At 31.9% G+C, this 23162-nt stretch overlaps 1 protein-coding gene across 3 annotated transcripts in view; it reads left to right on the forward strand.

The window, feature by feature from the left end:
• MMS22L (MMS22 like, DNA repair protein) overlaps positions 1-23162 on the forward strand; it is a 113198-nt gene that overhangs the window by 21774 nt on the left and 68262 nt on the right. For all 3 annotated transcript variants that reach the window (XM_039853183.1, XM_039853184.1, XM_039853185.1), the window contains exons 10-14: positions 1742-1918; positions 6814-6876; positions 15351-15470; positions 17353-17579; positions 19360-19863. In XM_039853183.1, the coding sequence (XP_039709117.1) occupies positions 1742-1918; positions 6814-6876; positions 15351-15470; positions 17353-17579; positions 19360-19863 (1091 nt within the window). The remainder of the gene's footprint in view (positions 1-1741; positions 1919-6813; positions 6877-15350; positions 15471-17352; positions 17580-19359; positions 19864-23162) is intronic.

Consider the following 23162-nt stretch of genomic DNA (forward strand, 5'->3'; position numbering starts at 1 on the left):
AATGTAGGTTCTGAGATGTAGGAAGAAATAAAGAACAAAGAAAGCAGTAAATGTTTTGTATAAATCAATAGTATAATCTAGTGGAATTAAAAAAGTGTTAAGTACACAGTAATACTGGCGTATAAATTGAGTAGGGCATAAATGAGAGTATTTTAAGATCCTTGTTTTTTTTTTTGATAAGAGATATAAACTTATTGGGACATTTGGATGTATACTGTTATTTCTAAGGTAATCACTGCAAGAAGAGAAAGTAGACTAATTTACAAGCTAGTGTGGGTGAGGGGAGGGGAACGAAATAAATATTCAACCCAAAAGAAGGCAAGAAGCGGGTGTTGGTAGAAAAATTAGGTGTACAAATAGAAATACAAAATAAGATGGTAGTTTCAAAACTAAATCTATGTCATTACATTAACTGCAGTTGCTCATTTTAAATAACTAAATGCTCATTCAGAACAGACTAGCTGTTTACAAAAGAAAATTTAAGACGTAAAATACCGAAGGGTTCAGAGTTGATAAAAATATAAGAAAAGTAATGTATTAAACTAATGTTGGAGAAAATTAGACTTTAAACCAATAAAAGCATAAAGTTGTTTCATATTGATAAAAGGTTCAGTTTATCAGGAAAATAAAACATTTAAAATTTTACGTGGCTAATAACATGGCATTAATTATAGAAAATAAAAATTAACAACTATAAGGAGAAATACACATCCTTAGAGATATGAAATATATTTCTAAATAACCTTCAGGTAAAAGATAATGAAAATTATAAAATTTTTGAAGGAAATATTTAACTACTAGTTAAAGCTTTGAGACTGCAGCTAGAGATATAAAGAGGGAAATTTATAACTTTAAATATAGACGTTAGAGGGAAAAAAACATTAGAAATTAGAGCTAAGACTTCATCACAAGAAGTTAGGAAAAAAATCCCTGCATAATAAACTCAAAGAGAGTAACAGCAAATAAAACTAGCACACATTTATGAAATTGAAAGCAACAAAGATGATTAAATCAATGAAAAAGGTCAAAAGAGCCAAAAATTGGTTCTTCAAAACAGATTACTAAAATTGGCTAATCTTTCTTAAGATGATTACAGAGTCAATACTAGAAATAAAGGGCCATGACTTCAGATTTCTGCAGCTATTAAAAAAAGTGAGATATTGTCAACAACTTTATGCCTAATAACGTGAATACATGAAACATACCTAGAAAAAGAAAATCTTAACTAAAACTCATCAAATGTTCAAAAGCAGTAAATTAAGTAAATGGTTTTATATAGTCATATACTGGAATATTCTGATGAACTATGGGCCATACTCATTAATATGGATGAATCTCAGAAACATAATGTTGAAGAATAAAGTTACCAAAGAGTAGAAACAAGCCACTTAGGAATACAAACGTGCATTAGAAAAAAAGGTGAAGTCAAAATATGTACTTTAGGCTTATAGACCTTTGTGGCAAAACTTACAAAAACAAGGGAATGATTTATTATGGAAGTCATGATAATTACTCCTGGATGGGAGAGGAAGATGTAATTGTGGGAACATGGTGGATCTTTCTAAAATACTAGTCATTTTCTAATTTTTAACCTGGGTGTTTTTATTAGTTTTTAAGCTTTGAGTATTTTTTTATTTTCTTTTGTGTAAATATTTCCTTATAAATATGGGGAAAATGCCCAAATCAAAGGTTACTGTATCAGTGTCAATTTAATTGAATCATATTAATTCTGTTTTTATAGTCATTTTGGAACTGGTTGAATAAATTACTTAAAGCACTCTTTGACAAATCAAGTGACCAAAGACGACCTTCTGTGCCTGTAATCCAGCCTACAGATCCATTAGGTTTTAGTTGGTGGATTATTACTCATGTAGCATCATTTTACCAATTTGATCGTCATGGAGCAGCAGATAAAATGGTAAGATTTTATTTTTTTAAACTTATCAGTTAGTACATATTTTTGGTAGACAAATTAGTAAGTGCATAGAAACAAAAATCAGATCATAATTCTGCAGAGATATATTCAGCTTCTTAATATAGGAGTTGTAGACCTTTCTATAAACTTCTCAAAAAATCATAATCTTTTTGTTTTTATAGTTTGTTTAAGGTAAAGGAACTTGCAGAAGAGTTGGGATCTAGTCCTGGCTCTGCTAAGTAGTTGTGTGACCTTCAGTGAATTACTTAAACCTTTCTGGGCCTCTGTTCCCCCTCATCCAGAAGTCATGGAATTGGAAGATTCCTTCTAGGTCTAAAATCTGTAAGATCGTCAAAGGGAAAGCATATTCTTCCAGAAATGCATTAGTAGGTTTTGTGAATAATTTGGTAAAATTATTTTCTCCAAATAACACTTTACAGATAAACTTTTAGCAAAGATATTTTAATCTATTAAACAACTGTGAAAATTACTTCAAATAGAAAGACAGATTTTAACTAGTATATTAATTTCTAGTTAGAAATATTTTTTTACAGTTATTTAAAAAGCCCTATGAATAAAACCAGCTGGTAGATGTGTTTATTTGAAGCCCCATTTATATATAATTATTTCTATATTCAGAAGTGAGTAGTAGTATAGTGTTATATCAAGCCTATCAGTTCCACAAAATAAATCTAGGATCTTGAAGGCAATGTGTCTATATTTTAAAAATTGGTCTTTTTTCTGAGTGGTTACTAAACCTGGCTGATTATCGACCTACCTGTGAGTTCTTTTGAAATTCAGATTACTAGGTCTCAACTTTGGACATCCTGATTTAGTAATCTGGTTTGGAATTTGGGAATCATTATTTTTAAAAAGTTCCTTAGCTCTCATCCTATACTAGGTATGGTAACTATTGCTTCATGAAACATGTTCCTTGGACTTGACCAGTTTTCCTCTCTTTGGAATACTGGACAGTCTGAGAAATCATACAATTAAATCTGAGGTTCAGTTAGTATTGACATTGTGCCATAGACATGGAAAGGGCCTCAAAAGGTTCTTTAAATGATCTTCCTAATAAAGGCCCTTTAGGAGAACCCAACATAAAGTAAAATATAGTCCGAAAGTGCTCTGAGAAGTTCACATGCAGAATTCTACCATATATCAAGAGAGGTCAATAGAATGAGTTCACAGAGAACAATTGTATGTCCTTTGTTTCTGTAAATGAGACCTTACCATGCTGATATATAATAATTACTCAATAAATGTTAGAAGTTGCCATTATTACTGTAGTATCCATTTTGTTGAGTATTTTTGTGGAATTTATATGGTAATATTTAACATCTTTTAATTACTAGAATATTGGAGCAACATTAAAAGAACTCAATAATCTACCTATAATTCTGAGGTCTTTACATGAAATTTTTATCTCTTCCCTTCCAACCTTAATTCTTCCAAGTCTATATTTCTGATTTGAATCAGTATAAATAAATATGGTAATTAGTTAAGCACTTCTGAGTTCTTATTGAGAGGCTATCATAATGATAGGTGTCGATGATAGGATACAAATGAAACAAATTGTATTGCCTCTTGCTTCAAGGAACATGCTTTCAGGTTATTAATGCTTGCTGGAACTGAATTAACACTTATTTGAGTGGTATATTTCAATAGTGGTTGCTGTTGAACCCTAGACACTCCCAGTGTGGTGTACATAATTAACCACATTAATATATATCATTACTGTTTTGATGTTGAATTGTACTAGTACAAACATCCACAGTAGCATTGCTGAAATCACTCTTCTCTTTCATACAGAGAATTTGTAGATTATTGCTTTTATTAGCTCTGAATCAAGATACTAAGTGAATTTTTGACATTTAAAATAGCTTCACCTATGTCTTTCAGTATTTTCAGCAGTTTTTACGTGGGTTTTTTTTTTTCCCCCCAAGATACATATATTTTTAAAAATCTTAATTTTTTAAATTACATAAAAGGTTTTAATAGTAAAGAAAACCACGATATTTGAAAAAGACTTTTATATGATAAAAATAATAAAGATGTGCAATATATACGGGTATGTATGTATATAAAATAGACTGTTTTTGTTCACAAGTCCTCAAAGAATTTCAGATATTTCTGGACTTGATGGCTTTTAAAGAAAAACTCAAGCTCTGTAGTTAGTAGTTTTCATTAGGAATGATGTCTTCAGCATACTGCATTTGCAAATTGTTTAGTATCTCACAGTGACTTCAATTTTTATCTCAGTGAAGTGTTATGAAATAGGTGAGAGGGTAATATATCCATTTTACAGATACAGAAACTGAGTTACACAGTGGTTAAATATCTCCCTATTTTTATCACCTAAATTAACTTGATATTAAGGTCTTCCTAAGGACTGCCTCTTATGAATGGGTCTTTGATAGGATAACCAGCTTGCCAGGGACAGTCCCAGATTATGCCTATTATCCCCTAGTCTCCTTTGGTTAGGTTTTTCTTTTATTCTCGAAAGTGTCCCAATTTGGTTTATAAATCATATAATCTGATCTATGAACATAAAAACATTGACTAATCCTTTCAGAGAGCTGATATAAGTTGTTAATTTGGGTCTGGGATTTATTTACATTAGAATTTTGAAAATTACTAGAATTCTTTTATCTCCTTATGATGTATTAGCATAGTCAGATACCATATAGAAAGTGGTTATATTAAGCATGCTTTATTCCACTAAAGAGTAATCTGGTATGACAGTATGATATGAAGTAATAATGGTTAGTCATATGCCCTACAGCAGAGAAATACCTCTGATCTTGTGTTAACCATAGACACATTTCAGTTGTTAAATATGAACCGCTTTGCCTTGAAGGTGAATGTGAAATCTTTACATTTTAAGTAGGTTTCAGATATGACTAAACTTATTTTTTAAGTTTCTGTAAATTGGACTTGTGCTATTTGTAGATTGAAATCACAAAATTTGCCAAAAGCTTAATACAGGCATATAAGGAGAATCTGGTGTCTCATTTCTCATAGTAGAGGCTTTAGGTTTTCATATATGTCTGTTCAATGCTTTTCTCTCAACCTAGATGAGAGAGTGTTATCCTCTTACAAACTTTTTTAAAAGCAAATATAGTTTAAAGAGAAAAATTACTTTTGAACATTTCAAGGATCAGTTTAACACTGCTTTCCCTGCCCATGACTATTGCAATCAGTCAGGCCAACTGATGCTCATCTTTGAAACATCTGAAATGGTGAGTAGATAAAAGATGTTTAATGTAACCTTAAAATGAGAGTTGTCTCAGGTTACCTTGTTCACTGAAAGTGGAGGGTGGGAGACCTATTTTATATTTCTGGTTGAAATACCACCTATACTGAAGCCTATACTGAAGTGGGTGTCTTGGTTTTGATAGTGGGATAAGAAATATAAAACACAGCCCCAAATTGATGACTTCCTACTTCCTTTCTATAAGTGGAATTAAGTTATATAACTTAGTCTGTAGAAGAAAAAATGCTGTAGCTGCTCAAAATTTTCCTATGGAAGAAAAAATCTGTATCCTATTGATACATATTCCCTTACTCAGACTTGATTTAGGGAGGATTTAGTTGCCATTTTTTCCTCTGAGTTATGGTTTATTTTTGTTTTAGATTATAGCCACAATACTCATCTTTAGAGCTGAAATTCTTTGGACAAGAATTATACTACTTTTATAATTCGTGTGATTCAAAAGCCTTAGTAGAACAGAATAATTGAAATATACACATTAACACTATCGAATTATAAAGCTAAAAACATTAATCTCATCCTGTTCCTGCTTATTTGGGACTAGTGACATTTTCTTAGCAAAGAATGATATAAAAGTGAATTGCTGAAAGTGAGGGAAGGCTTGTTGGAATGAGAAACTTAGTTACTGGTAACCTGATATAACGGAAGGAACCCTGGTTTTGAAGCCAGACTCACTTGGATTTGAATCCATGCTCTGGCTCGTATGTACGTAACCTTTTTGAGACTTGCCGTTATCTATGAAATGAGAAAGTTTGTTTGAGGAAGTAGTAATGTAAAGATCCTAATACAATGTATACATATAATATTGATAGAACAAAATAGTCTCCTTTTTGAGAGAGTTTTAGGGCTGCCAAGTTTTCGGGGACAGTTCTCATGACAGCCTTATTTCTGACACCAATAGAAAGCTCAGGGGATTCCCCAAATTATATAATTTATTTAGATTCGCAGAACTCACTGAAAACTATTATACTCAACAGTTATAGTTTATCATAGGAAATGGCTATAAATTAAAATTAGCTAAGGGAAGAGTCCATAATGCAGAGTCCAAAAGAAGTACCAAATCTGGGGCTTCTGTTTTCCTCCGTATGCAGAACTGAGTATCACGTGAACTTAGTATCCTGTGAGAAGGTCCTGCAGGTTTTCCATTGCTTAAATATAAGGTTGTACTATGTAAAATTTTTTATTTTCTGTCCAAATATTTTAGTTACTTGTTTACTAGAGTAGACTGTCTTGAAGTTATTATGTATAAAATGAAGAGAAAAAATCTCTGGTGAGTAAAGTACAGAATAAAGAACCTTCGGCAAAAAAAAACCTCCCAAAAATACAAAAATGTTTTTCCCTGTTAGATTATATCTGACAGCAAAATTAAGTATTTGTCAAAACATAATTTTATAGGAGTACCACTATTTAATGAAACAACTTCTGATAAGGTTTACATTGGATTGGAATAGTTGTTAATTTTTTTCTGTCAAGTCTCAACCAACTCTTTGCCAAAGTAATTTTAGACATTCGAGAAGTTGTAATGATGTCTGATGATGGACAGAATGTTTCCGCTTCACACTTAACTGCTATATCATTCTTTTAATTTGTAATTTTAATACAAAAATATTTTCTCACTTTCTAGAGACAAATGGAATCAAATTGGAACTTTGTAGAAGAATTGTTGAAAAAGTCCATCAGTCTTCAGGTATGCATTAAAGTGAGACAATTTGTGGGCTTTGCTATATTTTTATGTTTCAGATTTTATTTATAAGAACCAAGCTAACTTAAAATGATTTAAAATAACAAACTTAGTTCACTTGTTAAAAACTGGAGATAGAATCATCATTCTTTGTTAATGAAGTGTCAATATACAGTAGTTCCTAATAGTGACTGTCTTTTGAAGGTTTTTTATTTTTAACTGCTAGTTAAAGGACAAAGGTAATTATCCTAGTTGGTGACTTTGACAAAATGTATTCAAAATAAGTTGTAGATGCTGCAGAGCTATAAGCCATTCCTCGACTATATGATATCAAGTCTAGGAGACACGATGAGAGAGATAGTCAGTGGCATTGGAAATTCAGCTATATCCTCATCACAGCAGGAAGGTGACTTGCCTTGCTGAGCAATTTGTCTTACAGGCTTGAATCATGCTCTAACTGATAAGGTCCTAGTTTCTGAGCCCTCATTTTATACCTTATCATTTTTCTTTTTGCAGAGCTGTTAATGTAGTGCTTCATGGCCCACAGGTCAGATTTGACCTCCTTTTAAAACAGTTTTAAATGTGCTGTTCATCACATCTTTATACATATTGTATTGTAGTTCTGTAAAGTTTGTTACATATGTTACTTATGGAAGGATTTAAGGGAAATTTTAGTAAAGAATATTTTTTAATTTGGGAAATAGATTACTGTTAAAAATAAAGATTGTTAAAAACTTGAAGAGGAATGAAGAAATATGTGGTACAAGATTGCTACATATATAGTTCACACACATATTTATTGTATATCCATATCTTGGAAAATCATTTTAATAGCTTGAAATTTTCTTTTCCCTGTTATCTGTATTAACTCTAAGTATTTCTAGATGAAACATATAAATATATTTAGTTATAATATAAATCTTCTAATTATGAACTAAGAATTCTAGGTTAGCATTCCCTTCAGTGACATCAGAAACAAAAGAGGTTTTATCCCATTATAATAGTTTTTGTTTATTTTTATTTTTTATATTATTTTAATTGGCTTCGTTCTTAGTTTTTTTTTGAGAACATATTATTTTACTTCAAGAATGTAGGGAATCACTAGAAAATGGTCATTGTTATTTATATCAGCTATTCATCCAATCTTAATGCCTTAGCATAGCTTAAAAACCTGGTACTTAAATTTCCGTTGAGCTCTGACAGTGTATGAATTCCTGGTGTTGTTCAGCTAGGTTTTAAATTACAGAGTATTTCTTAGGAAACTAAGGGTTCATTTGAATAAATACTCATATACCTACAATAGGCAAAGAAAAAAGGAGAGAGAATTTATCCTCTCTTCTCTGCCAAAGAACGTTCGTTTTTTGACTAAGTGATTGAAAATCATTTTTAAACACATTTAGTTGTTTGAAAATTAATATTTTTTTCTTTAGGTTATGACTTTCTATAATTTTGTTTTTAAATGAAGGAAACTCATCTTGAAAAAACCTTCGTAGTAAGAATGTCTTACTCATAATGTGATAAAACTTATTCTGACATGTTTAGTATACCTTTACAATATAACTGGTGTTTTAATGGTGTCAGCTAAAACTAGTATGAAGATAAATAAGTAATTTTTGGAAGTAGGTAGGGCAACCATCTGGATTTGCCTGGCTTGGGGTTTCACAGAATGTAGGATTTTTCAGTGCTAAAACCAGGAAAATCCTAAGCAACTGGACGAGTCAGTCACCCTAGAAGTAGGGATGGTACAGCTAATCTCAGAAACTTTCTTTGTGAACTCAGGTCTAGCATAAAGTTAAAGTAATATCTTCCCTGTGAAAGAAGAGGTCATTATAATATATAGAAAGAGGTAGTCCATTCTTTCTAGCAATCTTTCAATTTTGTCATGCCTTGATTATATCAAATTAGATTTTTATAAGTATAGGAGTACTTGCTGGAGTTCTTGAAACCAATTTTGTTGGATACAGTAGGTGGTCATAAAGAATAGATAATATGTTTGGATATAGCTATCAGTTTGATTATATCTGTTTTCTCCCATTGAGGAAAATTAAAATTTGACCATGCTCATGTGTTTTGTTTTGATCTCCAACAGTGAAAGAGGTCATTTGCAATATTTTTAAAAAATACATTCCACATATAGAGCAATCTTCAAATAAAATTGATAGGTACTCCAGTGTAGTTTTAATTAAACAAATAATGTTCCAAATCTTTTTCTAGCCACAGAGGATAGTCCAGAAACAAACATTGAGCTTTGTTAGTAAAGAGAGCATATATTTAATTTTACTTATATAGGTACAATTCAGTAGTAAAATATTTGCTTTAAAAACAATTTTCTAGAGGTAATCCTATTTAATATTTGTGAATGCTAACAGTGAACATTTATTCTACTTCTAAAACAGCATTATTGTTTTCATATGAAAAGGAAGATTGTTAGTTTTATGCTTTTTTAAATGAGGCTTGTTAAAGCCTCATTATTTTCTGAGATCACAAAGAATTTTCTAATAAAGGTCATGAAAGAGTATAAAAAGAAATCTTAAACAAACCTAATATTTTTTAAATATTATTTTCATTTTTCAAAGAATTTAGAGACTCCAAGGCTAAAAACAACTCAGAATGTGATTAGATCTGAATAATGTGAGACAATAATTTTCTAATTACTAATTAAAAATCGTGTTTCTTGGACAGAAGGATCTTGACTAGGATGTTGAATTTCAGCTCTCATTCAATCCTAAAAATAAATCTAATCAGGAGGACTTACAGTTATTATTTAGCTTTCAAATAAAATTTTTTCTTTTGATGATTTCTGCTAGGTACATTAGTTATATATAAAAATTGAACCCCCAATTGTTTAATTGCCAGTTCTAAAGAATAAGCTAAAAGAGTAAATGTTGTCATTTTTAGTACAATAAAAGAATTCAATGTATGGAACAGACCCGAATTTAATATGCCTAAATTTGTTTTTCAAAATAAAGATTGGAAGGTATTCTTTAAAAAATGTTTAAAGCAGTGGTCAGAAGCAGGCATTATGGAATATTCTACGATAGTTTTCCTCATTAAATAGTTTATACACACTCATGCAGCTGAGATGGACACCAGAGAGCCCTTGGGGTCTTGTGAAAAATACAGAAGTTTAGTGGCACAGACTTGGGATTGAGAAAGGCCAGCTTAAAGCTATGTGAAAAAGAGGCCCACAAGTCTTCTGGTTTATTAAAGATCTTTAATCAGAGAACATGGATTTAGATGTCGTTAATCAAACCTCTTTGTTTAGATAAAATTTGACCTTAACACTCACAGAATTGAAATATATTGGCTTAAGGTACAAAATACCTTAAGATAGGGTAGATAACAAAATGATAGCTGTCCCTGTGCAAGCATTGTACTTAGCATATAATTATATTCTTCCACTTAATGCTATGACAATCTTGTGAAATTCCATTTTACACATTAAGCACTGGGGCCTGGGGGAGTTGAAGAGCTTGTCCAGGTTCACACAGCCAACTGGGAAGTGGCAGAGCTGGGATTTGAATCTTTATATGTGTTTTACTTACTGTGTGCTTCCTGTGCTCCCTCAAAGCATTTGACTTTGTAGGATTCTTAACAAAACTCATTTTTTCATTATTTTCATTTTAAAATTTCTTTGCTACTATGTGTTTGATTAGTAAGTAATCCATTTTGGTTTCTAGATCTATTCTGGTGATACTTGTGGAAAGTATCTCAATTTTCCTTACTGGTATTTTTCTCTCTTCAATAAGTGTGTGATGGGAAAATATGAGGTAGGAAGAAATTAATATACTCAGTTCTCACATATTATTTTTGTTATGAATTTGAGCTAAGATGTCTATTGCCTACTCTTCTCCAAACTGTTGTGTATTCTTAACTCTTTGGCTCTCAGGATTTGAAGATGGGCAAATCCTATCTTTTAATTCAACAGATATGCATACAGGTATATTTTCAAGAGAATTTAAAGAAAAAACTAAGGAAAAGTGGTTCAAAACAAAGAATAGATGAATATACAGAGCATTAAAATGTATTATAAGCTGAAAAACCTTACTTTTTAAGTCATACTTAACTGACTGATTACCTATCCTGCCAGAACTATGGAGAAAATGGTATTTTCTAAGCCATTTCTTTTCATTTTAATCTGCAGCCACTAGTAGGAAAACGAAGGGACACTTATTTTCTTTCCTTAAAAAAGAAAAGAAAAGAATCTTCTGGGATGCCATATTTAATTTCTTCTTAATTGGGTACACTGGAAACAGTGTGGGCTCTGGCCTTACAAACTTGGATTTTAGTTTTGGTATGGTCACAAAGAGCAATTTTGATTGAATCTTTTGTCCATTAAATGTTCATTTTCCTCCTGTTTTTGGAAGGTGGCAGAGATTAGTATGTATAACAGGCTTTGTAGTCATAAATCCTAGCTGCTTCCAAAGTGAACTTTAGTGAGCTATTTATAATTTTGAACCCCAATCTTCTTTTCTGTAAAATGAAGGTAATAAAACTGAGATGGTATGAGACATACATGAACTTACGTATGCAATTGTCACATAATGCCTGACACATGGTATTCAAACCTTTTATTTTTTACAAACTTTATTTTTATTTATGGTTTAAGTACCTCTGTAAAAAATGAGTTTCAGATACCAAATAAAACTTCAAAATAGATCTACTTTTTAACCTTGCAACGTGATTAGTATGCTTTAATTTATATTAGTGTGCCAGAGGAATGAGCCAGGTCTAGTATAATATTTTTATCATAAAATCAAAGAATATTAGTGGTGGAGAGAACCTTGTCTTTTTTAGTTAAATGAGTTTAATTGTGTATTAGAGAAGCTAGATTTCTTTCTCTAAGCCATACAGCTTGGAGAAAATAGGCATCAGTACTCAGATCTATTTGTTCATGCAATATTTATGGAGATTTCTTTGATGAACCAGGCACTGTACTAGGTCCTGGGGATATTATCTCAGTCCTCAGATTGCTCATAGACACTTACAGGCAGGTAAACATTAAATTTAACAAGGTAAGTACAGTGATACAGGTATGCATATTATACTGTGGAGAATAAAGAAAGGCCACTGTTTCGTGTGGAAGTTTCCTAGAGGACTTGAAATTTGAAGGTATTGTAAAGCATCAATAATTAAAAATTTCAAAAAATTCCAGATCCTATTTGGTTTACTCTCATTCATTGAAAGATTGATAGCACCAAGATCACTATTTTTTCTATATTTACTACTTTTATTAGTGACTCCAATGTTACTGTTTATAATTGACCTGTCTTTTAAATTTCTTAATATCCTCACTTCTAATCAGATTTTGTTTTACTTACCTTACTCACTTCCTCCCGTGGTTATGCTCTACATTTTTTTTTCACTTTGATTCTGCCCACCACGATTGACCTTTTCATTTTTCTGTCTTCTATTTCCACACTTTCCTCCTTAAACAATTTAGATTATACAGTCACTCCACCACAAACACCTTTAAATTACATAGCCCTTACCTGTTTTAAACTTGACAAAACCTAATCTTCCTCTTCTACCCACTGCCACCTCCACCCTCAGCTGAATATTGCTGGAGAAAAAGCATGCAATCATTCTTACTGATTCACCTTACTTTAAATCCTTGATCATAAATCTCAAATGGCACTCAGCTCTATAATGTTTGTTTTCCACTCTCCAAAATTACTTATTTCAGAATTTTAACACTCAATTTGACACGTGCTCTGCCCCAATACACTTAGCTAAGCTTCTTACCTCATAAATCATTAGGAAAATTGGACCAATCAGTAGAGAACTCCTTTATCTTTGTATCTTCAGATCTTCCCAGCATATTTGCTTTGTATTCAACCTTTCAATCTGCTTTTCTTTTATATTGGAAGTGACACTTTTTCTGTCAAAGGCTAATTCCCTTCCCTGTGCACTGGCTCTTCTCACCTGTTCAAGGACCCTATTTATCTTCACTTAAATACAGTCATTCCCCTTTAACTGGAGATTCGCTTTCTGTGGTCAACTGCAGTCTGAAAGTAATAAATACAGTGGTTCCCCTTTAACTGGAGATTTGTTACGTGTGGTCACCTGCAGTCTGAAAGTATTAAATGGAACATTCTGGAAATAAACGATTTATAAGTTTTAATTTTATCTCAGTCTGAGTAGTGTGATGAAATCTCATGCCACCCCGCTAGGGATATGAATCATCCCTTTGTCTACTATATCCATGCTATATAAGCTACCTGCCTTTAGTCACTTAGGAGCCATCTCGATTATTGGAGAGAGACCACATTCACATAACTTTTGTTATATTTTATTATTGGTTATTGTTAATCTTTACTGTGCCTAATTTATAAATTAAACTATCAGAGGTATGTATGCATAGAGAAAAAATAACATATAGAGTTTGGTACCATCTGTAGTTTCAGGCATCCTTTGGGTTCTTAGACTCTATTCCCCCAAAATAAGAGGGGTCCTGGCATACCTACTTCTTTACCTCCGGTTGTCTCCTCAGCCTGCCATAGTTAAACTTCTGTCTCTGCCATCCCCAAAACTGCTGTCGTCAAGGCCACTTCCATATTGTCAAATCTAAGAGTTCTTCTTGCTTTTCATTTTAATATCTCATCATTCAACCCTGTTGACCACTGTCCCTTTCTGAAATCTGTGCCTTGGCTTCCATGATGCCTGGTTTCTTTTGTATTTCACTGGCCACTGGTTTTTGCTAATAGACTCTTCTCCTTTTGCTTAAAATCTAGATGTTGGAATAGCAGAGCATTTTCAGCTTTGGATTTTTTTTTCATCTATAGTCTTTTCCTTGGTTGATATGATCTTAGCTCTAAAAGCCATCAATATGAAGATAGCATCCAGTTTTATATCAAAAGCTATGACTTTTCCTTTGAACTCTAGACCCATATGTCAAATTGTCTACTTATTATCTCCACTTGGTGTCCTGTGTACTGTCCCATCTTCCTCCCCTTGTCTTCACCATGTTAGGTAATAGTACCATCAACCCATTTTCTTAAGCCAAACAAATCCCATTGCTTCTGTTTTCAAAGATATCTCTAAAGTTTTCTGCTTATCTTAGTCTTACAGTTTAACAGAATTTTCTTCTCACCTATTGGGGTGGCAGAAGAAGAAGGAAGTAGGAAAAAAGTAGATACTTTAAATCTTCTATGGTAGAATAACCATGCATGTTTGTTAAAAAGTAAACACCATTGAATCTCAGCCACTCAACAATTATTTATTTAAAGCTTACTATATACCATGTACCTTCTGATCTCCCAATATGTCTACCTTGTACTTGACCTCTCAGTCTCCTTATACTGGAATTGTCACTGTTTACCTTTTAACTGGTCTTCCTGCGTCTGTTTTAATACACTATATTCATTCCTCATGCATGATCTGGAGCAGTATTTTTAAAACAATCACATCATGTCATTCCTGTATTTACAATGTTCACATGGCTTCCCAGCATATTTAAAATAAAATCCATACTTCTCACCAAGACTTATAAAGCTTCAAAGAAATATGGTACCTGACTGTCTCTGACTTAATCTCTGCAATACCAAGCTTACTGCTAATTCAGGAACTTTCTATGTGTTTTCTGTAATGAATTCTTTCTTTCAGGTCTTTTAAGTGGCCAGCTCTTTTTCATTCCATTGTTTAGCACAACTGCCAGCTCTCAAAAAGGCCTTTTTATTTATAGCTCCTAATATAATAATGATCCTTATCCAGTTACTTCACCACACACATTACCTTGCTTGTTTTGTTTTTCACAGTTATAACAGTTTGAATTTATCTTGTTTCAGTGTATTCTTTTCCCATTTTCCCCCCAAATATAAGTTCTATTAGAGCATATCCGGTGTCTGACTTATTCATTGCTTTACGTTTACAACCTTAAAATAGTGTCTGGTATGTAGCTCATTTTAAATAAATAATTATTTAATGATTGGAATTCAGTGGCATGTCACTTTTTTAACAAACATCCTGCCACTTCCTAAACATTTAAAATATGTGTACTTTGCCAATTCTCAGTTTTTCAAATAAACAACTCTTATATTCTAATAAAAAATTTGGTCTGGTACTTAAGTAAGGCCTGGTAGTCTGGATTTGTGTACATCTTAATTATTAGATCATTTTTGCTATTTCTTTCTGGTTTGGGTTTTTTTTTTTAAGTCTCCGGATTTCCTACACCTTTCAGTTGTGAAATACCTATTGTAATTTTTAAATAATTGAGTTAAAAGTCGAGTTATATAATTTCTGAATATATTTCTGAATAGTATCTCATATATTCATGCTCTCGAAAGCAAATTTTCAGACATTTACCTTATGCTGATTTAGACCTTGTCTGAAGAAGAGATTAGGTATGATTTGGTGATGTATATTCATATTCTTTCTAGAATTGGGTTGGTATTTCAGTGCAATATCATAAGGTTATAACAGTATTCATTGTTGCTAGAGCCCGTTTATTTTTTCACAATTTTATTTTATTTTATTTTTAGGATGGTATATTAGAAGAGCAATTACGAATGTATCTTCACTGTTGTTTGACACTCTGTGATTTCTGGGAGCCAAACATTGCAATTGTCACCATTTTATGGGAATATTATAGTAAGAACCTGGTGAGTAAATAGAATATGAATTTGTTCTTGGAATTTGAAGAATTCTTATACATTTGAGGAATGTTTTTATGGCTTAATTATGAATAGTTACAGATTTTTCAAAAAGTTATTTTTTTCAAAGTAGATTAGAGTAGCTCAAGAATAGTTTTATATCTGCCCCCGTGTATGGACTTATGGAAGACTTCGTGAAGTCATAAATTTTTAACTTGGCCAGAGGAATGAGTGAAGTTTTCCAAATACAGAAGAAAAAGAGCATCCAGGCAAAAGGAACAGCATGGACAAATGTATGGAGACATGAAAAAACATGATCTGTTCCCACTATGTTAAATAGTTCTGAGTGAGAGGTCTGAGATGACTGTGAAATTAAGGAAAATAGAGAATGTACTCTAGAGGTAAATTATGAAGAGTTGAAGATAATGTGCAGTTGAAATTATGATTTATTTGGGAGACATTAGAAAGCAATCACATGACATGTATGTGTTTGAGAAAGTTGTTTTCTCAAAAGGTTGTAAGTGAATTGGGTACACATAAGTTCGTAATCCAATGTAGTAGTATAAGCAAATAATGCAGGGACAATTGATTTAGAAAGGAGAGCATAAATTTGGAAGATAAAAAAATTTAAAGGTAGAATTAAAGGATTTAGTTACCTATAGAACGTGGAGAGATTTGGCATGTTTGGTTTTCTGGGTGTATAAAATCAACTCAAGATAGAAAATGGAAATAGAAAATTTACAAATTTACAAGTAAATTACAAGTTTAGGTTTATACATAATGGAGCTTGTTAAAAATGAGAAAAATAGCTTTCTCTGAAGCATAAGGTCAGGCTGATTAGAGAAATGACCAAATCTAGTTCTGAGACAGAATGTGTACAAGATGAATCTCGATAAATGTCTCGTCATAACTGAAAGCAAGGGAAGATATCAGAGTAAGTGGAGTCATGTCAAAAGGACACAGCCAGCTTTTAGGAGTTCCCGTTGCCCAGTGCTGGGTAAATTTGAGCATAAGAAAGAATAATGACTGCTGCAGATTAAAACTTATCAAATATGTTCAAATACTTGTTTATGATGCTTTTGGAAAAATTATTCTGAAAAAAACGCTTATTATGAAAACTAAATTAAGGAAAATATAAACTATATTTTAGAGTGACCAAATTTCTGATAAGCTATTCAGAAGGAACAATAGAATTAGATAATCACTATTTCATACATCTGACGAAATAAAGCATCTGGGCAATGATTATCAGTGCCTGCTAAAACTGTTAACTAAAAGACTGGTGGGGATCACTAAAATTAATCGATCAGGCTGATAGCTTGATCAATCTTAACATCACAAAAAGAATGATGACCTTTTGTGCCTCTTTACTAATTGGAATAGGAGTACCCAGTACTTACAAAAAACACCCTGAATCTGATCAGTTTTCTAGATCTAGTTACCAGTTTTTAGAAAGATAGGTGATAAAAGTATACATTAAATGACATGAGGGAGATACAAGCATCTAAGTCCAGAATATAGGAAATTCTATACAATAAATGACGGTATAAAAATAAATGGTATGATAAAAGGTTGAGAAACTTACAGAATAAAAGAGCTTTAAGAGGCATATCAACCACGTGTAATGTATATATCTTGTTTGTATCCTAATTTGGACAAACCAACTATTAAAAATACATTTTGGGGATAATCCAGGAATTTGAATACCTCTTGATGTTCCATGCTTTTATGAAATTTTTATTTTGGAGGAATATGTGGTAATAATGGCTGTGTAATTTTTGTGATTAAGATGAGTCAAACTTTTAATGAACTAATTGGGATTTACAGCTTTCCATTTTTATTTACTCAGGGATTTAATAAGTGTTTTCTATCTCTTTTTGTTTGCTTTTAGAATAGTTCTTTTAGTATTTCTTGGCTTCCTTTGAAAGGCCTTACAGATATCGTTAAGTCACCCTTGTCTATGCTAGAAATGGTGAAGACCTGCTGTTGTGATAAACAAGATTATAACCTGTATAAATCCAGAAGTAGTTACACCATTTTCCTTTGCATTTTGGCAAAAGTTGTTAAGAAAGCAATGAAGAACAATGGCACTCATCCTTGGAAACAGGTTAAAGGAAGGTGTGTACCATATCTTTCTCTGTAATGAATGTTCATTGATATCTTTGGAGAAATGTTACTGTTTGTATTTTTTAAGTTAACTTGTGCTTGGAGGTCTTTATGGTTTACGCATTTAAAATGTATTCCTTAATGTGGAAAAGCAAAATATGGAGCTTTTTGAGCCTGCCAGTTTTTTATAGTAAGGAATGAACCTAATATCCATAACTTGTGGAAGACTTTAATTTCTTATTTATTAGTCTTAAAGATGGAAATTTCATATATTAAATGCAAGGATATTAGAAGACTTGTTTTTCTTGCCAAAATTAATTATAATGTTATTATGTAACTCATTGTATGCATTTTACTAAAAATTATAAAAGTAACAACCATCTCTAGATTGTACATTAATGAGTAATAGATTCAGCCTATAAACTTTGTGTTCTTTGAGCCCATCAGTCCCACAAGCCCTTCATTTTTAAATGAAAACTAACCAAAGTGTAGTAGAACCAAATAACTCTAATGTTCTCATTTGGGGAGTATGTCCAGTTTTTATTTCTGGTATGGTAAAATAAACTTTTGGTCACACTTGTCTATTCTCTTTTTTTAGAGTTTTATTTGTTACATGGGTATGATTTTTAATTGTCTTCCCTTGTCCTACTTCCTTTGCTTTTCCCAGCTCTTTTCCCAACATTCTTTATGTATACACTGCCATCTACCACTTACTCTCCTTATGGAGTAGGAGTTCTCACAGTACAATACTTTTTATTTTATATGGAGACTTATCAGGAATCACTAAATGAAATACCTATTTAATTCCCACAATGAATAATTTTAAGAAGGTTATAGTGAGGCAGTTTGGATTTTTTAATTTAGATTATACATTTTTAAAATGGTAACTTCTTTGTTAAATCCTCGGTAATTATGTGGCTCAAATAGTTGTTTTCGTTTGCTATGTTTGCCAGTTTGTCTTTGAATCTTAAATCATTTTATGGAAGACATGGGCATGATAGAGGATATAAAGATAATTAAACAGATCTTTGCTTTCAGGCGCTTGTTGGCTCTATTATTTACAAATGAGCATTTAACTGCTCATGAACATTAATCATTTCTATCCTGAAGAAACTAATTACAGAAGTTACAAAATTTAACAATCTTTAAGTAGGAGTCAAAATGAATAAATTTCAATTCTAATTTCTTAATTGATGAAAGAAAAGTACATCAGCTATTAAAGTTATAGTAAGTAGTATTGACAAGAGATTTTTAAATGGCTAGTCTTGGATGTTTGAACACTAACAATTTTCTTTTTGAGTAGGTAAAAATAATTTTCTACCACTTTGATTTTTGTTAGGGTATAAGTATAACAGAGCAAGTCTTTGTGAGAGGTAGAGGAAGAGTTTAAGGAAAATTATTATATAAAATTGCCTTGTTAAGATTTCTGTAAAGCACATGAAATTGTATTTGAAGATTAGGTATTTTTATTTGTCAATAAAAATTTTAAAAGGAAGGTGATGGGGGACTAAAATAAAAGGAAAAGTCATATACCATAGGAAAAGAACATTTGGGGAAAGCCACTGAATCTTTCGATTTACTTATAAATGATTTATGTATCATTGAGCAATTTGAAGGTTAGGGGTATTCTGTTAATTTGTTTTCTAAGTAGAAAAAGTGACGTGACAGCATCATAATGAAGAATTAGCTAAAAATTTAAAGTAATGAGATGTCATGAATATTGAGTGAAATATTATTTTAAAAAATGGATTTTGTGAATGAAAGTTTATTAAAGCAAATTTTTATGTTACAGAATATATTCTAAATTCCATCAAAAAAGAATGGAAGAACTAACTGAAGTTGGTCTGCAGAACTTTTTCAATCTTTTTCTGTTGTTAGCAGCTGTTGCAGAGGTGGAAGATGTAGCAAGTCATGTTTTAGACCTTCTGAATTTCCTGAAACCTGCCTTTATGACATCGTCTCTCATTTGGAAGGGTCAGGCAGCCTTCCTCTTGATGTATACTCAGAAAAACCTGGATATTGGTGTTTTGGCTGAGAAATTTTCACATGCTTTCCAGGATAAAGCAAAGGAGTTCTTGGTATCTAAGAATGATGGAATGGGACAAAGACATACTCTTTGGACACTTATTTCTATCTATATTGATAGTGTTCAAGAAGTGTTTGAGACTAGCCATTACTTGCATTCTTCCCATGAAAAACTGCTTAATGATGGATTTAGTATGCTTCTCCGAGCTTGTCAAGAATCTGAACTCAGGACAGTATTGAACTTCCTACAAGCTGTTCTAGCCAGAATCAGGTATGTTTTACAGTAATGTGCTAATTTATTAATTTGTTTTAGGTCATAACTATGTTGATCCTATATTAAAGTTTTCCTTTTGACATACTAATGAAATCCAAATGTAGAGAGCGGTGTTGGCGTTATTGCTACTTGGGCATAAATCAATGGGCATAATTTTTTTTTTTACACCTACATCACCTGCTATTCCTAGGTGGTCTCCCGTCCAAGAACTAACCAGGACCGACCTTAGCTTCCAAGATAAAACAAAATCGGACATGTTCAGGGTGGCTTGGTCGTAGACTATAAATCAATTTTCAAACTGTTCTTTCAGACAGTAGTTCTTTAGAAGAAAGCTTATATGCAAACACATATAAACTTGGAGCAACTCTGTGCAGTTCTAGAGCTATGTTTTTTCACCCCTCCTTTCCTTTTTACTTCTCCTAAAAGAATATTATTATCTAGAGGTATGTTTCAGATATTCTAAGCAAGATCATGAGCTCAGATCTGAGGTGGCTTTACTGAAACATGTAATTTAGTGCCCATAAGATTTTGAGCATACCATACCATTAAAAAAAAGTAACTTTCTTTAAATATTTTGCTATGGAGTTATAGCCTCAATTGCATGAAATACTTTCAGCTAAAATTTATTCTGAGATTAAGGTAGAATTGTTATATTTATAATATCCATCACCTATTCAAAACTTACATTTTTCAGATCTACTTAAATTATACAAATGTGCAGATGCACTCAGACTGAAACAGTAATGGATAGGAACAATGGTTGTGGCATTTATTGCCTTTAAGGTCCTTTTCACATAACTTTCACCTTCGAAATAATATTCAAGAAGTTAGATGCCACCACTCAATGTAGTTAGTCAATGTCTCTGAAAAGTGTAAAAGTTATGTATAGAAATATGATTTAATTTGAAATTATGTCTGAAGTTAATGGAGACATTGCTTACCTTTTCCTAATACCACATTAGAAAAGTAGCAACTGTTTTTATTACCAATTTTATTTATTACTAATTTACTTAATTTGCTTCATGTTGGTCTGTGTGTTCATACTTATTAAATCCAAAGGTTTTCATTTCTCATTAGGTTTTATGTAGCTTTTACATTCATTTGCTCTCATCAGTCTAAGTTCTAAAGGTTTAGCCAGGGTTCTTGATCAGATAAGCATCTCCTTCTCCCCGAGTGTTAGCTATATTAAAACAAGAATCTCAAAGCTCTCAGTTTTTGGATAGATGGATAAGTGAGCAACCAACTTCATTAGAAGCTTTGACTAATTCTGGATCTGCTCCACAAACTATTTTTTGTCTCCTAGAGTTTATTAGCAGATATTATACTTTCTCAAGTGTAAAATTCATTTTGTAAGTGGTATTTCTATGAGCTTCTTGGGCAAAATTAGAAATTTCCATATTTCTGGTACCAATTTTGGTTTATTTATATTTGTCTGGATATACCAAACAAGAAGGAAGAAGAGGTTGCTGGTCTAAACCATCTCGGTAATAAAGAACTATAGCTCCAAAAGATATAGAAGCAAAGGAGTAGAACATGAAGCAGGGAATATGGGCATCTTGGGAAGAAGTACTCATGGAAACCAAAAAGCAAAATCTGCATATCTTTCTGTCTTTTCCACTGAAGATTGATGTCTCTTAATCATCCTAACTATTGTATTGCTTCTTAATTACATAGTTTATTTTTTTTTAAACAGAGATTCATATCCTACAAATACTATTAAATTTTAGTTAGAAATTTGGGGGAATCTTTTTCTTGTTAAATTTTCTTTAAATTGTGAATATAATATATATTGTCATTATAAAAATGGTAAAAGAAAAAAAATGAGGTGTAAGGGGGCAAGTAAAAGTTCTCTCCACCTTGACCCTTTTATCCTCCAGTTCAGTTCTTCTTAATTAGGGTGAGTTTGTCCCTCAGGGGACATTTGGTAGTGTCTAGAGAAGTTTTTGATTGTCACAACTAGGGAGGGAGCTACTGGCATCTAGTGGGTAGAGATCAAGCGATACTGCTGAATGTCCTGTAAATGCACAGGATAGCCCATACAACAAAGAATTGTCTGGTGTAGCCTCCGTGATGCTAAGGTTGAAAATGTTGCTCTAGTTCTACTCCACAAAAGTAAAATGGTTTCTTGCAGAACCTTCCAGACCTTTTCTCATTTATAGGCTTAAAAGACAAATTGTTTTGCAGCCTCTTTTTTTCAGTTAATATTTCCTTAACAGCTTTTAATGTTGGTATTTGGAGACCTAATTTTTTTAATGGCTGCGTTAGTGTTTTATTTAATATATGTATTAAACTTTAACCAATCTTCCAATAATGAATATTTATATCGTTTGCCATTTTGTTATAAACACAGTTTTATTTAACATCTTTATTTATGTATTCTCTGTGTACTTGTGAAAGTATATCTGTAGATTAATTCCTAAAAATACATTAGTGTATATGCATTTAAATATGGATGGATATTACCAGATTTCCTACAAAAAATGTTTTGTACCAGTTTTTACTCTCCTTAATAGTGTTTGAGAAAAAAAAAAAACCTCATTTCATTTTTTAGATTAGTGAATGGGATATATTTAGAAAACATGCATTCTAAGATATTAAATACTTTTTGTTTTGGTTCAACATTTGTTGAAAATATTCATGGAAACTAGGTAATAGGAGAATGAGACTTATTTTGAAGGTTGGAGAGCCTTTTAAAATGGAAATACGAAGAAAGTAGTAAAATAAGAAATTATAAATTAGAAGATAGTTAAATAAATGAAATCTGTAAACTTTTTGCAAACCTCAAAGCATTACCACTACTCATATACTGCGGAGTGTCTTTGCCTTTTATTTATGCTTCTAAATAAAGGAGTGGTTGCTCATTGAGGACTTTGTTTTTATAATTTTGCAAGTTACGCATTTTTTTAAATGAGTCATTAGTTGCAAAGAATGAGTCACAAGGGGGTATGGAGACAAGCAAATCACATTTTATTTATAATAATTTATTTTTAGCACCATTGCAGCTATCTAAATTTCACTTCTTGTAATAAAAACAAATATTTGCTCTTTAAATTCAACTTAATGTTGAAGGACTGCATTAATTAAAGCAAAGTTATTTCAGGAGTGTTGGGAAAAATATTGCTTGCAAGTATCTGTGAACTATAAAGCTTCTGTGTTAATCCATGGAGGGCCACTATTCAGAAGTCCAGAGATAAGAATCAAGAGGCATAATAAAGACTGTCGATTATATAGATGAAAGTAAGTTAACATTTATATTAGTACTTTTTAACTAGAACTTAAGTTTATAGTTTGCTGTC

Source organism: Pteropus medius, unplaced genomic scaffold (genome assembly GCF_902729225.1).
Source record: "Pteropus medius unplaced genomic scaffold, Ma_sr-lr_union100, whole genome shotgun sequence".
NCBI classification, from domain to species: Eukaryota; Metazoa; Chordata; class Mammalia; order Chiroptera; family Pteropodidae; genus Pteropus; species Pteropus medius.